Source organism: Anser brachyrhynchus (genome assembly GCF_964034855.1).
Source record: "Anser brachyrhynchus genome assembly, chromosome: 3".
Taxonomy (NCBI): domain Eukaryota; kingdom Metazoa; phylum Chordata; class Aves; order Anseriformes; family Anatidae; genus Anser; species Anser brachyrhynchus.
The window spans coordinates 31,887,163-31,908,189 of NC_137696.1; the positions used below are offsets into that span (position 1 = coordinate 31,887,163).

General features: G+C 40.3%; 1 protein-coding gene across 2 annotated transcripts in view; it reads right to left on the reverse strand.

The window, feature by feature from the left end:
- THADA (THADA armadillo repeat containing) overlaps window positions 1-21,027 on the reverse strand; it is a 166,320-nt gene that overhangs the window by 57,092 nt on the left and 88,201 nt on the right. For both annotated transcript variants that reach the window (XM_080586672.1, XM_080586673.1), the window contains exon 30: window positions 7,482-7,597. In XM_080586672.1, coding sequence (XP_080442798.1) covers window positions 7,482-7,597 — 116 coding nt within the window. The remainder of the gene's footprint in view (window positions 1-7,481; window positions 7,598-21,027) is intronic.

Here is a 21,027-nt window from a genome sequence, read left to right on the forward strand (position 1 = left end):
CAGTTTCCCTGGTAAGAGTAGAGAATTTACACAAGGTTTTTGTTTGTCGTTGTTGGTGGTGGGTTTTTTTGGTTGTATTTTTGCTTTTCATTGTGATATCACCAAGAACCTCCTGAGCTTCAGCTATTGAAAAAACAAATTAAAAAACTGTGCTCTGGTTGTCCTTGGTGAATGATGCTGGAAGGGTGTGGGGTTTTTGTTGTTGTTGTTTTTAAAGCATACCAGATGGATAAAATAATCCTGTTTTCTTTTTTGTTCTCTTAATGAGAACCACCTGTGATCCTTTAGCAGCCTCCTAAAAATCTGAGAGGTCAAACAAACCCCATGTGCAAATTTAATGAATTTTACCTAATTAATATCATGGATGATTTTGGCCTATGAAGAGGCAAGCTACTAAAACTCTGGTTTATTTATTGGAAATCATTTTCAGACACGAGTGAGGATTTATGCCCTAAACCTATAACTGTAACGTTTTGTGCCTACTCTGGACATTGGTGGAAAGAGCACATCTTCAGTAACGTTCGTCAGTTCTTAATACTCCCTGAGTTTGCATATTTAAGCTAGGAGCATACCTGGGAACAGGAGTCAAAGAACATTTTATCTTATGCAAAGTACATCTTCAACTCGGGTCTGAAGTTAAAACACGTCTATACTGATATCCAAAGCAAATGTTCCAAACCAAGCAATCATCAACTGAATAAATAAGCAATTTGTAGCTGTGTTAAGGATACCGGTGAAAGAGTGGATTTGGAGCAGCGCAGAAACTTGCCTTAGTCTGCTAAAAGCACGTAAGGTCTAAATGGAAGCCTCCAAGAATACATTTATAAAGAACGACGTAACTGTTATGACTGTGCTCTCAAAAGAAGTAATATAAAAGACAAACCACACTAAATTAGGCTCATGGCTCAGTAAGTGCAGATTAATAAATTACCACTGCACACCTGATGTGCAGCAACTGCTCATACTGGTATGCTTAGCTTCCATCTGGAACAGGACAAAAATCATTCTCCCTCGATGTTTCGCTTGTGTAAGAGTGCACACAAGAATTACTGCTCCAGCCCAGCTGACAGAAAGCAACCTCTTGATTTAAAACCTTGTAAAAAGATTTCCATAGAGGCAGGCTCACTCATTAGAACTATTTTCAAATTTGAACGCAGCTGTATAATGCATATAGACCACAGATCAAAGATAACTTCTGAAAGTATAGATTTTAAAGACAGATACGGAGGAGTGGAAAAGTTAGAAAACAGGAAGGTGACAAAGACAGACATGGCTTTTGAAGGACAAGAAGGTTTGTCCTTCAAAAAAGGACAGAGGAAGAGGCAAGGAGTCCATCTGAAGAATTGGTCAACTCTGCCAAGGAGTTCTTGCTTGTTGCCTTCTTGCTGTTTTGAAAAGTTTATATAGCCCTTCCCAGCTCCCAAATAACATCCTCCTTCCAAATGGGCTATTGCAAACCTGCTCGCAGTCCACGGTCACTTTGCATCTACACCTAGATGTGCCTGCATACCCTCCCTGGAAACTCTTCGTGCTGCTACCATTAGTGCACAAAACACTTGTCTTGTCCACTGCTCTGTCTGCTCATTAGAAATGACCTGCTGTCTGGCCAAAGAGGCAACAAGAAGAATAAAGACATATTTGGGTTGCACTTCTTGAGCCACTAAGTCCTGAAACCATAGTGAAGCCACAAGCACAAACACCCTTTGCAGGAAATCCCTCCTAAGACCAATTCCCTGCCTGCTGTTGTTCACACAACCCTGCCAAAAGCGGGTGGGAAAGGGGACAGCAGAGGCTTGGTGGAACGCCACAGCCATCAGCTTGGTAAGTTAATGTACTCTGTAACGTTATAAAATGCACGTGGGATTTCCCTCATTCAAAGCACGTCTAGCTGGACCATCCTGGAGTCAGCGTGGAGAAAGCTGAGCAGCCAGTACCTCAGCTGGCAGCGAACCCGGGTCTGAGCTCCAGCTTTAATCTCTTTTGCATGTGCCCGTTAAGTGAGTTTGAACCTTGTGCACCTCCATCAGAGCCCGGTATTTTTGACAGCCTCATCCAGGACGCAGAGGGCTCAGAGCAGCTCAACAGAGAAGGGGGCACTCAGGTTACAAAGCTGGGTGGGTGCACACACGGCAGGCAAGCCGTGCCAGACCAACTAGTGACTCTTTGCAAAACGCAAAGCCTGGTGGGTTTAGACAGGTCTACTCCACGCTAGTTAGTTTCAGGAAAGCAGCCCTAAAAGTAAACTTTCCCAGTGCAGACAAGCTCTCAGCTAGGAAACGGCACATGACTAGAGGTTAGCAGCATACATTATTTGACGTCTGGCAGAGCCTCAAAGTCTTTTTCCCCCTCCTGTGGTCTCCATTAAGAATGTGGGGAGGTGGGGGGGAACCAGACTGAAAGCACTGTGGAAGACAGCATCCTACAGCAAAGCTGTGCAATGCCATTTCACAATTTTTCCAGTACCAATATTTTGCCATGCCAAAGGCTACAAGTGAAACAAGACAGGTATTTCCGGGACTTCTGTGCAGCAAATCACCAGTTCCAAAGGCTGCTCTTTCAGCTCTCTGTATTTATGAAACAGAAGGCACCTCGAGTTCGCCTTGGAGCTCCTTGGTATGCAGTTGAGCTTTTTTTTTTTTTTTTTTTTTTTTTTTAAATCAAGTTTTTATTTTTAAGTCACATGAAAGAGCTTTGAAACCTTTCAAGGGCTGATTATTTTTTGAAGCTTTCAGTCTACTTTCCGCCACTTCATTCCATCACCTCAGTCCTCAAACAAGACGTATTTCATGCACTTCGGAACATTTGTTCTTCTCAAACACCCCGCATCTCTCATCTCTGCAGAAAAATACAACCAATACCCAAGGTGGGGGGAGCAATAACATTACCGAACCACTTTGAACTCTTTAGACCAACAAACAAACCCATTTCTAAAGCAAAATAAAAAATGCCAAATGAAGTTAAACCTGTAAATGAAGTTTCAAGCTTCACCTCAAGAAGCGGATGGAAGACAGGGCTCACTCACCCACACACCAAAAATAGAAATACTGCTTTTCAGTACTCAAAGTAGTTCGTATTTAAAAGATATGCACAGAACAATGAAAGTGGAAAAAAGATAGTTTGTTCTTCTGATATTCTAATATACGCTACAAAAGGAAAAAAACAGCCATGTCCCATTAACATTGTAAGTCTGCCTTAACAGACAGAAAATACCAGTGGAAGAAAAATTACTATTTCTTCAAAATTCTGTTTGGGGAAACTGGGCCTTTTTTTAATTCTCTAAAGCAAAATCTGATGGGGGCAAAGGGAAGGGAAGAGACTAGTATGTTAACAGGGAATAATGCAATAGTTTCTCAAGCTATTTTACACCCCTGATCACAATGTGAACTAGATTCTTGTCCTGCAAAGGTAAAACAACCCAATAAACCAAAACCCACCGACCCCCAGTTCAGCAGGCAGATGAAAGATCATTGCTTTCCAAGTGTCATAGTCCTAGCGTATTCAGACACTTCTTATACGGAGTAGCTTCCAAACCTGGATTATTCTTGCCATGCTCCCCCCCAGTTCTCCAGCCAGCACTGTTTTGAGATGAAAAGACTAGAAGTGGCACATTCCCGCTGCAGCTGCACACTGGTGTATAACATGCTTTGCTTTGTTCTCCTTTTCTTTACCATCAATTTTCAGTTTCCTGTTTCAGTCTGCCTCTGAGCACTGAACTAGTATTTTTATGGAAGAAAACATATTTATCACTCCAAAGTCATCTCAGACCACCATCATACCACATGCAAAGTTAGACAGATATCATCACTTTTTCCATGAAACTTTCATCCGTCTTGTTATCATCGTGATACTCAATCTCCTAAGATTACAGCTCCCTACAGCTGGCTTGTACTTTTGCTACATTAAATAATCACCAAATAGAAGATATTTTGGCACTTCACTATGCACTGCTTCTTACAGGTCACTAATGACTTATGCATGACAGCTCCTAACAAACCCCTATTGGTCCCACCATGCAAATTCAACATTTTACTCCTACCTTTCGTTTCCTCTTATAACCAATAATCTGACTATTCAAAGATCTGCGCCTTTATCTCTCAACTGCTTAATCTCTTTAACAGCCTTTGGTAAAGGATCTTGTCCGGTGCATTTTGGAAATCTAAGCAGATCAATCAGATCATCTTTATTTATATGTTTGTTAACTCAACCAAACAACTCTAACAAGTCAGCGAGGACTACCTTTATAAAAAACACACTGACACTGTGCAATACGCACAGTTTTATGCAAAGCGACCTCCCAAAGCTCCTTCAAAACAAAACAACAAAACAAGCCCACCACACTTCATCACAGAGCTGTTCTGTTCAGCTCCACAGAGCCAAGTACCAGCGGTAAAGCTGCACACTGAAATGGACACGGAGGGAGAGGGCAGGTACTAACGGAGCCCCTCACCTCCAGTCCTTCTCCCCACAAGCTAGCCCAAAATCCTGTATGGAAAATTGCTAGAAGAGTCAGAAGAGAAAACTTTCACTTCTTTTCATCTGTATTTTAAATTCATAGCAAATCCAAATCCTGCTGAATTCCTTGAGATCTTACAGAAGGTGGATGTTGGCCTCTTCCTATTTCTGATCTGTGGGATCCATCGCACTTAAATACATCAGCACAGAGAAGCACCCAAGGCTGAGACACAAGTCAAACAGTGTACTAGGATACTCACTTGACAGTCCAAGAAAAATAAGCGATTATTATCGTTATTGCTATTCTTAATGTTCCTCTTGTAAATAAAGTTATTAACATTACTGAGTTTGATTGAGCAACATTACCAAATGTCATTCTGAATGTTACGATGTCACTTCTATTGCCCACCTTCAAAATGACTTTGACATAGCTAGAATGCTGCCATGACAACTATCAAGCAAAACAACAAAAAGGTGAAAACATCAGCCTCATCTCTCACTTGTTGTAAATCAATTTCCCTCCAGTGCAGCTATAATTACATTCTACCTAAATTCTCAGACAGATCTATGGCATTTATTTTCTGAAATTTCCCTGGACATGCCTCCTGGGACAATCATCCTTGAAATATACTTCTCGAATTTTTGTTTTTAAGTTATTATTTGCATCTTGCAGTAGTCCTGGTAGCCATGACTAATCTGAGGGAAGCTGCCTGGTTCCCTAACCAAAACTACCAGGAAATACCCTGTATTCAATATCTCTCTTTTTTTTTTTTTTTTTTTTTTTAAATCACACCACAGTGAACATGTTTATCTTGTGCACAAACTTAAAATGCAAGCAAATTTTTTTTTCAGCTTTATTATTTATTGTAGTCTTAAGGTGAAAACACATTTGGAAGCAAATTTGGCTACCAAATATTTCATGGATATTTGCCTGCCTTTTTAAGAGAAAGAAAGGGAGAAAGGGGGAGAAGGAGAAACCAGAAAGCACACCCTTGGCTCAGTGTGTCTAAGGACATACAACTGTATGGACTTAGAATGATCAAGTACATTAGAAATTTGCAAAAAGTGCTTCTGTCTATAAAAAAAACACCACAAACAACACCTGAATGTAGTGTTGCAAATCTATATATGCTTGTAATGTATATATGCTTGTAACATATAATTTGGGAATTCTGGCAGAAAGACTAATATATATATGTGTGTGTGTGTGTGTGTGTAGCATTAACTGTGTAATTAAGAATGTATGAATATGAACAGGACGATAAAACAAACTGGCAACACAAAAACAGACAGAGGTTTAATATTACAACATGCAACTATGTTTTTTTTCACAGAAAATAGATAGAGAAAGTGTATCTATTTAGGCAAATACTGATTCCACATACCACAACCTCAGAGAGAGACTGAAAGCATTTCCTTTCTCAGGATACTACAAAAAAGTTAGTACTAATATGACAAGTACCTTAGAAAGGTGAGTTATGAAAATGGACTTTGAACATAGAACTTTAAAAAACAACAGTATCTTGCAGCATGGAGTTCCACAGGTGAACTAAAATTACATGAAAATCTTCATTATTTTATTTCAAATCTGCCACCGTGCACTGGAAGGAGTGCTAACCGTCTGTTTCCCTTTCCATGTGACTCATAGCATGAAAAATGTTTTCCATGTCATCCCTCAGTTGTCCCTTTTCCAGGCCAAAAGAATGTATCTCAGCATATTTAGTCATTCTCCATCTAGAAACCATTCTGTAGTCATCACCAGTCATTTTACTGCTCCTCATTTCTACTGTACCTTCTCTCGGAGTTACACAGTATTCAAATAAACACAGGCTACTAGATAAACTAAGTCAGAATGTGTGTTCTCTGTTCTCCATTCCTTTTGTAACAGTTGACTGCCCTCTCTTCCTGGGCTCTGCTGAGAATCAAGGCAACTTTTTTTCCATAGTACAAGGTCAAGATCTTTTTCTGAAGTGGTAAAAATCTGCTCAGAGTTGACCACATTTGCCCACGTAAATTTCAGACTGCTTTATTCATGTGCATCATTTCACAATTACTTACACCAAGTTTTACCTGCTATTTCGTCATTCTCACTCCCACTCACTCAGAAGACATTTCTATCTCTTGAAGATCAACTATATCTTGATTCCCTCAATTCAGTTAACATTGGCAGTGAAATGGTAGTCACCTCCCTTCCCCAAATCACTTAGATTTTGCTTTTGATGATCACAAAGCAACATGAGCTTCTATCAGAGATTCTCACTGGACTTTACTGGTGACCTCCCTCCACTGTGCTAACTGAACTAGGGAATACTTTACCCACTTATCTATGCAAGAACTTGTGCTCCCCTTCCATAACAATTGCTTCCTTTAAAGTTTTTGGTGAGGAATGTTCAAAAGCAATTGCTAAGATCAAGTACATTTCCAAGGGGAAAAAAAAAAAAGAAAAAGAAAAAAGCATGTTTCTTGCTGCAGTGTGTAGTCCATCTGAAGATCTGAAGATGGCCTTCTTTTACAGAAACCTAAGGATAATGTTTCCAGAGCTGTCTTGGATTGTTTGTGGCCAGCTAAGTACTTTTGACAGTTTCTGCAAACGCTGTAACATTTTCCTACCTCTCTTTTCGTAAAGGCCAAGTCAGAGAACATAGCCTAAAATATGCATAGTGCATTTTTCTTAGCCCAGAAGCAACATTCATCCTTTCCTCAAAAGGGTTGCAACTGTAGACATTCTCATTCACGACGTTTTTGTTTGTTTCTGTTTTAAATGACTGGACTATAATATTTAGCTGAAAATGAACTAAAAGAAGACTGAAAGACAAGAAAACATGCTTGCAAAGAATACATGTGTTTTTTCATCCTTAATATTTGCGGAAAAAAAATCTGGATTAAAAAAACAGCATCTAAATTTTACACAATTCTTAGAGAAATAAATACACCCACCTTTCCAAAATAAAATAAATCAGCCCAACCCTTAATATATTAGCAACCTATATACACAAATATATATGCATATATCTTGTGTTTTATCTTACCTTTTAGCCAACCATAGTTTGGTTCCTATACAGGTAATGATGTCACCCAGTCCCTGCTGAAAGTCTGAATTAACAAACTGTTTTGATTCCAAGTACGACTGCAGCAAGTGAAAAACCTAAATAAAAAAAAAAAAAAATTCAAATCGGTTTCTAGCCACTGCTTTTCCTCCAAATAGCTCAGATGAAAACCACCTGCAAGATGAACAACTGTTATTCAGGCAAAAACATGCATTCATCTGGCATAAGAACAGATGGAATCCCTAAATTGCCGATTCTTTAAAATTCCGTTTTCACGGCAAGTAAGCAACACTACACAGAAAGTGCAGGAAGATGCTAACTAACATCCATGGAGCGAACAGAGCACAGCCTGCTGAACACCACTGCTACTGGCCCCCGCCAACCTGAGCATCCCTCAGCTTTCCACCTTTTCTTGGTGCCACCTGCTTGCTGCTGCCAGCAGAAGCAGCCATGGAGCACGTCAGCAGCCTGCCGGAGGGAACGGGGCTGTTTGCACTGCACAAGTGCAACCAAAGAGACAGGCAAGGGTGGAGAGCTGCAGCAAAGGCAAATGCCACATAAGCCAACAATGCTGCTGAGAGGAGCTTCTGCTGAATTACAGCATAAATGCATGAGTATGTGTTAGTCATAGGAGTCTGCTAGAATTAAGTCAAGGAAACTGTGCAAGAAGTCTGTTTCATTTGCTGAAGTAAGTGGTGCCGTGAGTCCTGACTACCCTATTCACGGCACGAGAACTTCTGCATTACAAAACCAGAAGACAGATTCCCACAGCAAAATAAATATAGCTGAATCTTTACTCAGTGCGTATCAAATATCTATGGCTGCCAAACCCAATCCAAACTTAAAATTTAGGCATTCAGGGACCTGAAGCCCAGAGACTTTACATAGGCTCTTAAAAGCGTGCAGCACCTCATAGTCTACACCCTGAGCAAAGAGCTTTTTGGAGGCAGAATAATTAGCATATATAACTGCTCCAAAGCATTGACAGCGAAGTGTCTTCATTCCTGTCCTTGAGATCCTTCATTCAGGGCTCTGGGCAAGCACAGCAGGCAGATGGGTTCACAGGGGAGGAGGAGGCTCGCACCGTTTTCTTCCCAAGGACAAAGCTGGCTGAACTCCCTGCACGGGGCTGTGGCAGTCACTGTGCTACCTCCTCCAGAGCTTCTCGTAAAAGCCTGCTAGGCAAATCCTAGCCCTCATGAAGGAAAATATTCACGATACCAAAATAGAAAGCATAACCTGTAGCCTGGTCAACAAAGTAATTCCTGTTCTTTGAGACCTTCCTGTGCCGTTTAAAAACAAGTTCTCCAAGCTCTTTAAAATACAGGTAAAATGGAGTTTAAAAAAAAAAAAAGCGTACATTCATCTGGATGTATAGTCATCTAGGTCACAAGCATGAAGAGGAAATGTCGGATAGCAGCTGAAAGCTGATACCAGCTGCAGAGCGGAGATGAGCTCTTGAGGCCAGCCCCGGCAGGACTCACCCCCTGCACGGGAAGGACAGCGTGGGACACTCTCCTCAGACACAAGCCACAACGTCCACATCATCCTACTCTGCTTTTACCTTTCCCGTTTGCATGTGAGTGAACGGTCAACACCCATCCCCATTGAAAAACATGGAGATAGATGGGGCGGGACTGCAGCCTCATGGGAATGACCTTGTTCAAGTTAAGGAGTTTTGTGCACAGGTAGCTTGGAAGCTGGAATTAGAGGAGCAGGGTGCTAACTCTCCCTCTTCCTTTACTTCAGCCTCCAAATCTGAAGTTCTGTGTACCTGCCCAGGTTAAACACATAGATAGACATGACAGAGTTTCTACATAAGCTGAAAAATTATGTCCTCCATTGATTACTTATTGCAACCAGTGACGTGCAGAATTTATGAGACTTTAGAGATGTTACAGATTACTTATAAAAATCGACATACGAGCATTTTATATGAAAACACTTGTGAGAGTAAGAGCACTTCATACTTACAAAGCAGTGATTTTATGGCTAACTGATCAAGCTGGGGCCTGTGCTTCGCTCTGGGAAGAAGAAAGCCTTTATATCCAGATTTTTACATCTTAGATCTTGGTCTCCCACATTCCAGCTGTCACTTGCTCCCAGGGTTATTTTTTGTTGTTTGTTTGCTTGTTTTGGAAACACGAGTACTGCCGCATAGCATTAACTTGACACAATTTCATCTGGGCTATTTTTTGTGAAATTATTCAAGTGGAAGAACAGCTGCAGTAATTTCAAACAAGCACAGGAACAGCAGAGATGTCAAGAGACTATCTAATTCACACAAACATCGAGGTAGGGTCTAAGCATTCTTAGATGAAACAAATGCTTGACTGTCCTAATATCTTGAAACCAGCCAATAAAGCAGACTCCAAAACATTTGTATGGAAACTCTTCAAGTGTTTCGCATGCAATATCCAATCTCTTGAAGTAAGGTGTTCTTTTCCACTCCCACCCTTGACTTTTGCCCTCATGGTAAACAACTGCTCTCTGGACGCCGTTCAGTTGGTCCAGATTTTTTCCTAGTGAGGCACTTACTGGACAGAGAGATCCAACTGGGGCCCCTCATGACAGGAACAATGAAACAAACTCTTCTCCCTGTGTTAACAGGTGTTCTGCATGCAAGAGACATCCTGGAACGACAGCGGTTTGGTTTTCTGTTCATTTTGTTTTTCCATCTTCTGAACTCCTCTGTACTGAACACCATTTTGCCGAAAGATTACTTTTCTGATTTTCCCAATATCATTTTAGATTTTGCTCTTTCTCTACAAAGCACTTTGCAAAAGTATAAACCTGCAAATATTTGAGAGTTTCACAGGAGATCTCCACCTTGAATCCTACTCATGAGCCTGCTCTTGCCTGTGCCACTGTCTGCTTCCTAAAACAGTCCACTATTATCTACTCGACATTAACCATTTTCATGAAAAACAATGTACAAAGTTGCCATGACTGCTAGTTTTTCTGTGCGTTTGGTGGCTTGCCCTTGATCTCTGTTCAGTAATTGACACTACAAAAGACCAGGGAGGAAAGAGGGAAATGCTGTGTATGTAGAGGCTCTTCTTACTGCCTTTTATATCCTAATTGAAGACCATTGGTGCCTTAACCGTTATGATTTTATTCTTCTGTGCTTTTGTTCATTTCCAGGAACGAGAAGGGGTTTACCTCTAAGCAATAATATAAAATCTGTTTCACAATTATGAAAGGGCTATCATATTTTTCCTAGAAGCTCAAATTAATTTAACCTCTTCAGCTTTGAAAACAGCTCCCAAAGTGCCTCCCTCCTCAATATACCGGAAATCGAAGTAGTTGATAGCTCAAGCAAAAGGTCTTGAAAGAGGGGGAACTGTGTATATTAAACAGATCAAATTTGTGGATTTAAATTAGTCCATGTAGGAAACTCAGTACTGAAAATGCAACCAAAACTGCTCTGCAATTCACTTTCCAGACAGACCGTACCCATTCAGTATGTTATTATTCTAATGGTAAAAGTCAGAGGATGTCATGAGCCATACTTAAGCAGCAGAATTAGAAGGTACATCTCACGTAAGAGTTTGATTCACTCAAAAAAAATGTTGGCATTCATCAAAGACAATGTGTAACTATTGTGGCTTACCCAGGTCTGACATCTGATATATGCAAAATACTGATTTTCTCATTGTTTCAATGCAAGCCCTCTATCATTTATTCACCAGACTTTAGAGACCTAGTAAGCTTTCCTCACAAAAGAATTATATTTTTTTTTGTCATTTTAGAATATCTCAACTAAATTTGAAATTGAAATCAATCATGGTATGTTTTATTCAGAGGCTTCCACAGTATTTAATGCAAACTAAAACTGGAGGTATCCAAACAAGCAATCTGTTAAAGGTAACTGCAGCAGTGCTCTACTTCCAACATGTGTGAAATGTTATTGTTTGGCTTTTAGTAATGCTGTAGTTTTGATGATCTGAGACTACAAGACAGCCAATGTCTGCATGGGAAGGTAGTAAGTTTTGTGAGACTGTTTGATATAGATAATAAAATAGACAAGCTTTCCAGCACATAGCTCTCTTTGGGCCCAAAATACTCAATTTAAAATGGGCTGCTAAATTCCTCACTTACACGTAAATGCAATTAGGTCATGGTGTTTCTTTTATTACACTAAGACAATACATTATTTTTAAGGTAGTTTTACAAAAGGTTTGCATTGTATGTAGAAAAAGGTTTATGAAGTCTTGCGGGATGACAGTTATCTTTATATCTGACATGAAGTAAACACCAAGAAAGCATCCTCAATACACTGGGAGTCTTGTTAAAAGGACCGAAGACAACACCCAAGGTATTGTCTGTAGTTCTCTGGAACTGTGCACTGAAGATGGCCAAGTCGCTCACAATCCTTTTCCCCTACTGAGCTGTTCAGGCTAATGCACTGGAAAGGCTCTACTGACTGCCTATTAACTTGGGCAAGAGTTTTTAAAACCGTGCAGGTCACGGGAAGCTCAGGTACTTTAGATTCAGAATGAGGAACGGTGCCCAGCCACCGGCCATCCTGACATTTGCTGGTCCGTGGTGTCCTACCAGCACTGACACAGCAAGTATTAACCTGCCTCAGGTAAAACCACTTTAGTAACTGTGCTCCTTCGCAGCTCCAGCATGGGAGGACTTAGCACAGACTTACATGAAGTACCAGATGAGCTCAGGTGCAATGCTACATCCCAGCTGGCAAACCCCAAGGACCAGCACATCAATGAAGGCAAGTGGTGTTCTGCTCTCCAGCCATTTCCATTCACTCTTCAGCAGCTGCCAGTACCGTGTCTGCTTCACAGAATCATGAAATGACTCGACTGAGAAGGAACCTTAAAAGACCACCAAGTTCCAAACCCCCTGCCACGGGCAGGGAAGCCACCCACTAGATCAGGTTGTCCACAGCCTCATCCAACCTGGTCTTGAGCACCTCCAGGGATGGGGCACCCACAACCTAAATGGGACATCCACAACCGGAATGGGGTTAGTTTGTCAATGGGACAAACAGATCTGAGATTGGCAATGCTTCATTCCCGTTTTTCAGCTTTAGAAGCATCAAGGAAAAGGGAAGGAGTGGAGGAGGTTGGGGAAGGGAAGAGGGAGAAATGGAAGTGTGCAGCTTCGCTTCCCTGCTGGTCAATTGGCACACACATCCCTTCATCTTGTTCACATCCATCCGCCAGCATGCTTCCAAAAGCAGCACAGAATCTTGTGTCACCCTGTCTTGACATCAGAAAGCTGAGTTTTCTTTGTGCCCAAGCAGACCTCAGATGTAACATCTGCTATTTTCCAAATATTCATGTTGGACCATCAATGAAAAAAAATGCTGACTACTTTAAAACAAAATACTTAAATGATTAGACATCAGTTAAGTCGAATACATAAATCATGAGAAGCAGGAATAAACATTTTTCTCCTCCATACCAACTTTGATATGATATGATGTTGATCATACCTCTAGAAGCTGTCACATCAGCTCAAATTGCAGTATTCAAGCTGTGAAATACGCTATCGTAATAATGAAGCAACGCAATGGTAGATAAAAGCTTGTACAAAGCAAACAAAAAAATTAATGCCTTTATATTTTTTTGATGCCAAGAGTTCTCTTGCCTATCTACAAGAGACACTGCAAAAAGAACACAAGTTTTTAATAGCCATAAAGTTACTCTACTGTGACAAACTTTCTACCTAAGAGATATTTTTTTTTAAAGGAGAAACTAAGTTTTTTGAAGTGTACAGTAAACTTTTAATTTCAGATGTGAAATAGTGATTAGCGATACTTTGTGTGCAAGCACACATGTTCATACTCAAAAGAAAACACAGCCTCCAACATGTAGCTGCACAACGTACCCTTTTTATATAATCATATTTTCCAAAAACACTTTGAAGATTATATAATTGCACACTTCTCAGTGAAGTAGCGAAGTTAAATGTTTCTCCCCTTAAGCTGACCTGAAGCAATAAAAACTTCTGCATGCATGCCCTCAGCTACGTTAGTATGAAATTAAGTACACAGTACAAATACTCACATTCCTAACTGCACGACTGAAACAATGCTCTCAGTGTTCATCTCAGGGCTTCTTGAAAAAAAGCAAACTGACATCACCTTATACATTCTCTGCATAGATCATTTACCTCCCCCTTTTTTTTTTTTTTTAAATACATGAAAAAAAATACAGATGTTTCACCAGCTGAAATAAAACACCGTGCTAACATGAAGCTCGCAAGAATATTCCACTCACCAAGCTATGGAGGTTGAAGCAACATGGAAAGAGGGAAAAAAAAAAAAGGTGTTTGCAAAATGGCAGCAGTAAAGAGATTATTCAACTAAGCCAAATGTGGTATTTTGGAATTGTTCCATCAAAAGCCTGAGTATTAACAGGCTAGTGAGAAAACCTCAAACAAGCTCTTTTATCCCCCCCTTTTTTGTTATTTAAAGGTGGATACAATTTTATTCTTATTGTATGATAAATACAACTGCCAAGTTATCTCGGTATTCTGAAAACAAGACCCATTTTTTCATTTTTAATAAGACCACGTAGATAAAATCTGGCAAGCTGCTGTGACAGGTGAAGGCATTTTTGTTAGGATGATAAAAAGTTCAAAGTTACAATAATCATGTCTCCAGTGAAAAACAACCCCTAAAAATCCTTTTATTTATTAATTTTTAAAGATAAGAAGTGCAAAAAACAGTGTGATAATTACAATGGGACTATAAACCTCAACTACCTCCCCAGTTTTCCAGCAAGATACTTCTATAAATATAGATTTGAAAGTCTATAGCTATTTGATTATCTTCTGGTGTATTCCTACACTGCAAAAAAAATAAATTATACAAAATAAATGTAATATTTTATCACCAGCAAGTATGGCACGAACACAGTCCTTGCAGTGTATCCTACTCTCAGGAACAAAAGCAGCTACACAAGATGCAGGATAATAGCGTAAAAGTAGGGCCATACCAATGATTTTTAGGAATGCCTAGGTAACAGTGGTGACGCTAATTGAACCAATTTTTCTGCATTCCTGAGGAATGGACTCAAATCTGAACAGTAGCTATGTGGTAACAACCATCCTTGAGACATCAGAATACACGCTGATGCTGCCAAAAAATCAGTCTGAGAAGTGGCAGAAAAATATGGCATGTACAGCAAGCAATCACACATGCTCTGGATCTATGCATGAAAAGCAAGTCTCATTTGATGTGTGCACAGATCACCGATGGGTCAGACTAAACGTACGGCTGAATCCTGCACGTGAGGTGGCCAGGTCTTTGGGGAGCCCACCCACATGAACGTGCTGTGCCAGACAGCGCTGGTGGCACCCCCTATGCCTCGTGCTCCGATAGCGGATGATTAGACCTCTGCCACACCAGCTGTAAATATTCTGAACTTATTTCCACATTTAAATGACAATTTATTCAAGAAGAGTTTCAAACATTTATCAGTTCTCTTGCAATACCCACACAAACACTACAAACGTAGCGTTTCAAAAGCTACCACTTAACTACCTTGCTCCCAGTCCTGCATCATTTATATATACCAATTATAAGCATTATCCCTTTGTTCCTACCACCTCTGTTCTTTGAAGTCTTTAATTTCATTCTGTTAATTTCATAACTGACAAATCAGATTATTTCTGCAAAATGTAACTTGCATGATTGTCATATATGATTACTATATATGAATATGACTTGCTTCCTCAAATTTGTCTTTGTACGAATTAATAAACTCAATGTAAAATTACAGTATTTCCCTTTGCAAATATTTTTCTGAAAATGATCAATCTTTTTTGCCACATTAAAACAACAGCTGGTTCACAATTCGATTTTTCCACAATTTCAGCTTTGTTTTGTCAGCATGTTTCATCATCTAATTACGGTTTGGGTTTATTATTCATGAGAAAGTAGGGCTTGTAAATCCTTCCTCCACATATGTCCATCAAAATTCATCAAGCAGATTTAAAAAAGAATCACCTTGTTTTAATTAAAACGCAGGAAAGCATGTTTAGATTGAATTAAGAAGTTGTAAAATAAGGTATGAAAGGGTGTGAAGTAATGAATAAAAATACAATACTAGTTAACTCCATATAACTGAGCAAGAATAACACACCTGTTTAATAAACTGAAAATTATGAATGTGCCATAACTAATGAAATAACTAGCGTGCTATAACTCAAATCTTCTGTCTAAAACAAGCCAAAAATATGAAATTTCACAACCAAAGTTCTTACAATACCAGTTTTATTTGGAAGAAAAACCCAAACAAAAACTTATTTTAGTCAAAGGAGGATGAAACTGAGTCCTAGCTTAAAATCCATATGTTTAACTTAAACGCTGTATTAGGACAAAACAGAACAATAACAAGATTGTAGCCAGCTTATGTCATATTCACTAGCATTTTTAACTTGAACATCCTAGCTGAATTTCCTCTGAGAAGCACCCAGTTTGCCTGTTCGCACAGAAACCTGGTAACAGGTGTCAGGTCTCTCTTTACAATTATTAGTGCTTTTGACTTATTTATTACTGTTTGGATGTAAGGTACTACAGAATCATTTAGGTTGGAAGAGACCCTTAAGATCATCAAGTCCAACCATCACCTAACACTGCTGAGCCCACCGCTAAATCCTGCCCCTACGCGCCACATCCCCGTGTCTCCTCAGCACCTCCAGGGATGGCGACTCCCCCGGGCAGCCCCTTCCAATGCCAACCACCCCTTCTGAGAAGAATTTCTTCCTGATACCTAACCTAAACCTTCCCTGGCGCAACTTGAGGCCATTTCCTCACATCCTATCACTTCTCACTTGAGAAGAGAGACTGATACCCACTTCACTTTCCCGTGAGAAAGGTGAGGTGTCCCCTCAGTCTACTTTTCTCCAGAGCAGACAACCCCAGCTCCCTCCGCCACTCCTCGTATGTTTTGTCTTCTACTCCCTTCACCATTTCTGTTGCTCTTCTCAGCACGTGCTCGATCAACTCAATCCTCCTTGTAGTGAGGGGCCCAAAACTGAACACAGTGCTCAAGGTGCCACATACAGGGGGACGGTCATGTCCCTAGGCCACACTATTTCTGACATAAGCCAGGATGCCATTGGCCTTTCTTGGCCACCACTGCTGCTCATGTTCAGCTGGCTGTTGACCACCACCACAGGTCCCTTTCTGCCAGGCAGCTTTCCAGACACTCTTCCCCCAGCCTGTACACTGCATGGGGTTGTTGTGCCCCAAGAATGGCACCTGGCGCCCAGCCTTGTTGAGTGCCATACAATCGGACACGGCCCATCCAGATCCCTCTGCAGAGCTTACCTGCCCTCAGGCAGATCAATACCAGATCATTCATCTTATACCTAAAGGTACATGCAGTGGGCAGAGAAGCCTAAGCAAAAGACCTACAGATTGGCTGATGGATGAGAAAACAGAAAACCCCAATTAGCAGACAGCGTTAAGAAAAGGCAAACCTGACTGATGAGTAAGAGTGTCACACACGCATCCTCCTAACCAGTCAGCTTGACCAGAGATGAAAGAAGGTACCGTGTGGCATTTCCATTCTCTGCAAACATACCTATTATATTCCCAGAAGCATGTAACAAAAACCTAGAAGTCTAAAGAAATTAACACATAAGATTATATGTTGGAAGCAGTTAAAGACTGTGCCAAGCCTGGATTTTTGATCCAAAAAAACCAAAAACCCACAATAGGAAGGATACAATAAACTCCCCTCTTCCAAGTCTATAGCTTGCCATCAGCTTGCCATCATCAAAACCTACCCATCATGGCCTTAATTCAGCTACTTTCAAGGATATAAAGCTTTCCCCCTCCTTCATAATTTTTTGGGGATTTTTTTTGGAGGGGTGGGAGTGTAACAGTCTGAAACAACTCCTAACAACTCCTTTCCATAGTATGTCCTCATAACAAGCTATCCTGCAAATGTCCACATGAAGGAGACAAAATGCAAATAAAAAACAAGGTACACACCCTTGTTTACCAAAGGATACTTACAATTAGGAAGAATATTTAAGGATATACTGACACTAAAAAGCTGACACATAATAGACACGGTCAGTAAGAACGTGTTTATAAAGAGTGCTCGAAAGCACACTGCTACTTGACCCTGTAGCTGTGCTGCTTTCAGGAGAGTTGATCTTATGTCTCAGGAATGTCTGCATTAGCACACAAGCTGAGAAAATAATTAGAACTAAGCTATATAGATTTGATGCTTTTATTTCTGACTTTACATTATAACTTACTCACAGCTTCAGAAAACAATTTTCTTCTCCCAGCTAGTGATTTTAAACTTAAAGAAAAGAGTCTTTTGCTTTCAAACAAAAGAAAAACATTCAATATTTTTAAAACCTGATGAATAATCTGTGACATTAAATGTCCAACCACGGGCAGCTATAGCCATGAGAAAAGGTGGTGCTTTTCTAAGCCATATTAACAACTTCCCAAAGCTTTTCTCCATTAATACATCAAGTCAGTCATAACCTGTTGTTGTACATGACTCCATGTATGAGGGATCAACCTGTGTTTCCATTTCTGCATATTTATAATCGTACTGTCACTGCTAATGACTCCATTTACGTTTGAGGAACTCTATCACCAATTGCACTCTTTGCTTGCTCTCTAAAGCAGTAGTAAAAAGCCTGCTGACCATAGTGTAAGATTATTCTGCCATTGCAGGAATTGCTGTACCTCTCCAAGTGTCAGTAATACGGAAAGGCGTCCCTCCTGTAAAGACAATTCTCACATGGTTAGTTGCTGGTAGCCATTACACCACTAGAGGTGACATCTGTGCAGGTACATCAAACAGCAGCATCAGTGCCCTGAACTCAAATGCCAACTCTCCGGATACTACAGAGGAGCCTGGCCCTCTCCCAAAACACCTCCCAGCCATGCAGAGGGAGTGACAGCAGGCCAGGGATCATTCCCAGCAGGCTGCATAGTTGAGGTGCCCACTCCAGAAAGCCAAGAAGTCCAATAATATGTGCCATAGGTGATGCCACATCATCTCAGATTCAATAATTCGTGACAGCCCTGGGCACTTTTAAATTACTGCCATGGGAATAGCCAACGAGTCTCTTCCTGAACCAATGGGCTATGTATTCATGATCACTTCTTACAAGACTGCTGAAGAAAATAAAAAAAACCAAACACATAATGCATCACCTCTAGCAAACTGTACTCATAGCATCGGGAAAAATATTCTGAAAATACCTATAACAGCTCCACACCAGAGTAACACAGTTAAATGCAGGTAGAACCTGTAAGAATTTTCCTCTGCCAAAATTATCCCTACAAAAAGGAACGTGCAACTGAAACATGGAATAAAAAGTAGCTTTCTGTCAAGACAACATAGACAATGCGTGTGCTTAACTTGTACATAAGTCAAAAGGAATTCAAACTGTAAACAGCAATAATGAGTAGTTCGGCTTTACAAAGTCAGTATCTGTAGGACAACAGCATGAAACACTGACAAGGTAAATGTAATGCAAACTTTTTTTTAAATTATTTATTACAGTAATATCCAGAAAGTAATTCCTGTAAGAAGATCCCACTAAGCTGTGGCGTAAGAGTGGGGAAGGACAATCCTCAGCCCAAAAGCCCTCCTCTGTTTTTAATCTCAGTGTAGTACAAGGCAGTAGTGGATACAGGCACCTCCAACAGGGCACATCACCTGAGAGGTGAGAAGACTGGCCTCCTCAAGACGTTACCCTTGTACTTCTTTTGGATGAATAGAGAAGAAATAAAGATTTCACTTCTGTAATGGTACACTGAGTCTCAATTTTGGTAGTTGTCCCCAAAAATTCATATTCCGAAAGGATGAATATAGAAAAGAGTCTTGCAGACAAGGAAAGAGATCAGGTGGTTTATTTAAAATCTAGAAGGGATGCATCCCAGAGGCAGATTTAACTCAGATCTTTTAAGTTCAAATTCACAGATAGTAGGTACGTGCATGAGAATTTACCTAGGGAAAAAATAACTAGGTAATCCTTTAAGGGTATTTCTTATAAAAGCATTTTGCTCTCCAGAAAGAACAGTGGGAAGATTACATACGTGCCAATTAGAATACTTGTAGAATGCATGACCAAAAGCACACAGAAAATGTAAAGACAGTATTTTCTCACTGTTCGTAAGTTCTGGACCACTGATCTTCCTTAAGTTTTACATGGGTATGACGTGATGTACCTTTTGAAATTATAAAAACAAGTCCACAGGAACATAGATAACTTATGATGAAACTTCAACTACAGCAAACACATGAATCATGGTACTGCTGAAACTCAGCAGATTTTTGCCTTACACATATGGACAAGCTATTTATAAATTCTACTTCCCATCAGGCTCAGCATGATGTCAGCTTACAATAACAAGTTAATGTTAATGTTTTCCAGTAATTTTCACAGTGCCATTTAACTGCAAGTGCCCTAGCCAAGGTAAACTTACGGGCAAGGAAAGGGCTAACTGCATAATCACAAAACGACCTTAATGAATTTTGCATTTATGCTTTGAACAATTAAAATTCTACCTGCAATATATTTCTCTTTTGTTCCCGAACTTTAATCTAGCTAGCCAGCTGATCATATCTCCCCAAAACAGCTCAAATATTCCTCCTGATTTTAATTATCCACAAAGCCTTGTGTTGTTTTTTTTTCTTTCCCCTGACGAACAAGCATCCTACGCTATCACAGAAAGTGCCAAACTCAAAGTTATCTAACACTTTTTAAAAATGTAGTAAGCTGGTGCACTTTGCTTTACCATCAGCAGCACCACAGCACACAAACAGCGTCTCTGCAAATGCACCAGAACAAACTAGTTCCAAAGCAAGATGATGGAATTTGCTGGGGCTTTTCTCTTTAGAGGTGCTAGAGGCTGTTCAGGAAGATCTGTTCCTTGGTATTCTTTCTTCCCTTGCCTCTTCCGCTTTCATGCAATTAATTGGTAAGATACATTTTTGACAAAAGGGAACAGGAACAGTATTTATGGCAGAATTATTTTATTTTTTTTGAAAAGCAAAGTTCTTCCAGCACATTTCCTCATTCAAGACTACTTTCTCCAACACTTGCACATGCTTTGACTTCACCATCCCAGAGGAGTACAGCTGTCTGACTCTAATAATAGGTCTACGAACAGTTTTTAAAGTTGCTGTAGTTTAATGCTCCATGTGCTTCTCATGTTGAACTGCGTAGAGGTTATTTTCTGAGCACAATGGTGTCAACAGCAAATGTTACCATGCCTGTTACCATTTCTTCAGCGCTGCATCCTGCCACAGTTTGACAAATTCAGACCTAGCCAGGCTTCAAACGAAAGCAAACTCTCAACTCCATCCAGTCACAAGAGCTAGGTTAGCAGAGGCCTGCTATTGAAATGGAGCCAATCTTGCTCTTTTTCACTAAAATGGCTTAGAGAGGATCGCGTCTGGCTGATCTGTGGCAGCTGCAACGCCCACCAGAGGGTTAGCGATGAGCAGCTGGATGTGGGCTGCTGTGCACAAGCTGTTTACAGACGACAAGCCTGCTGAAATCTTCTGAC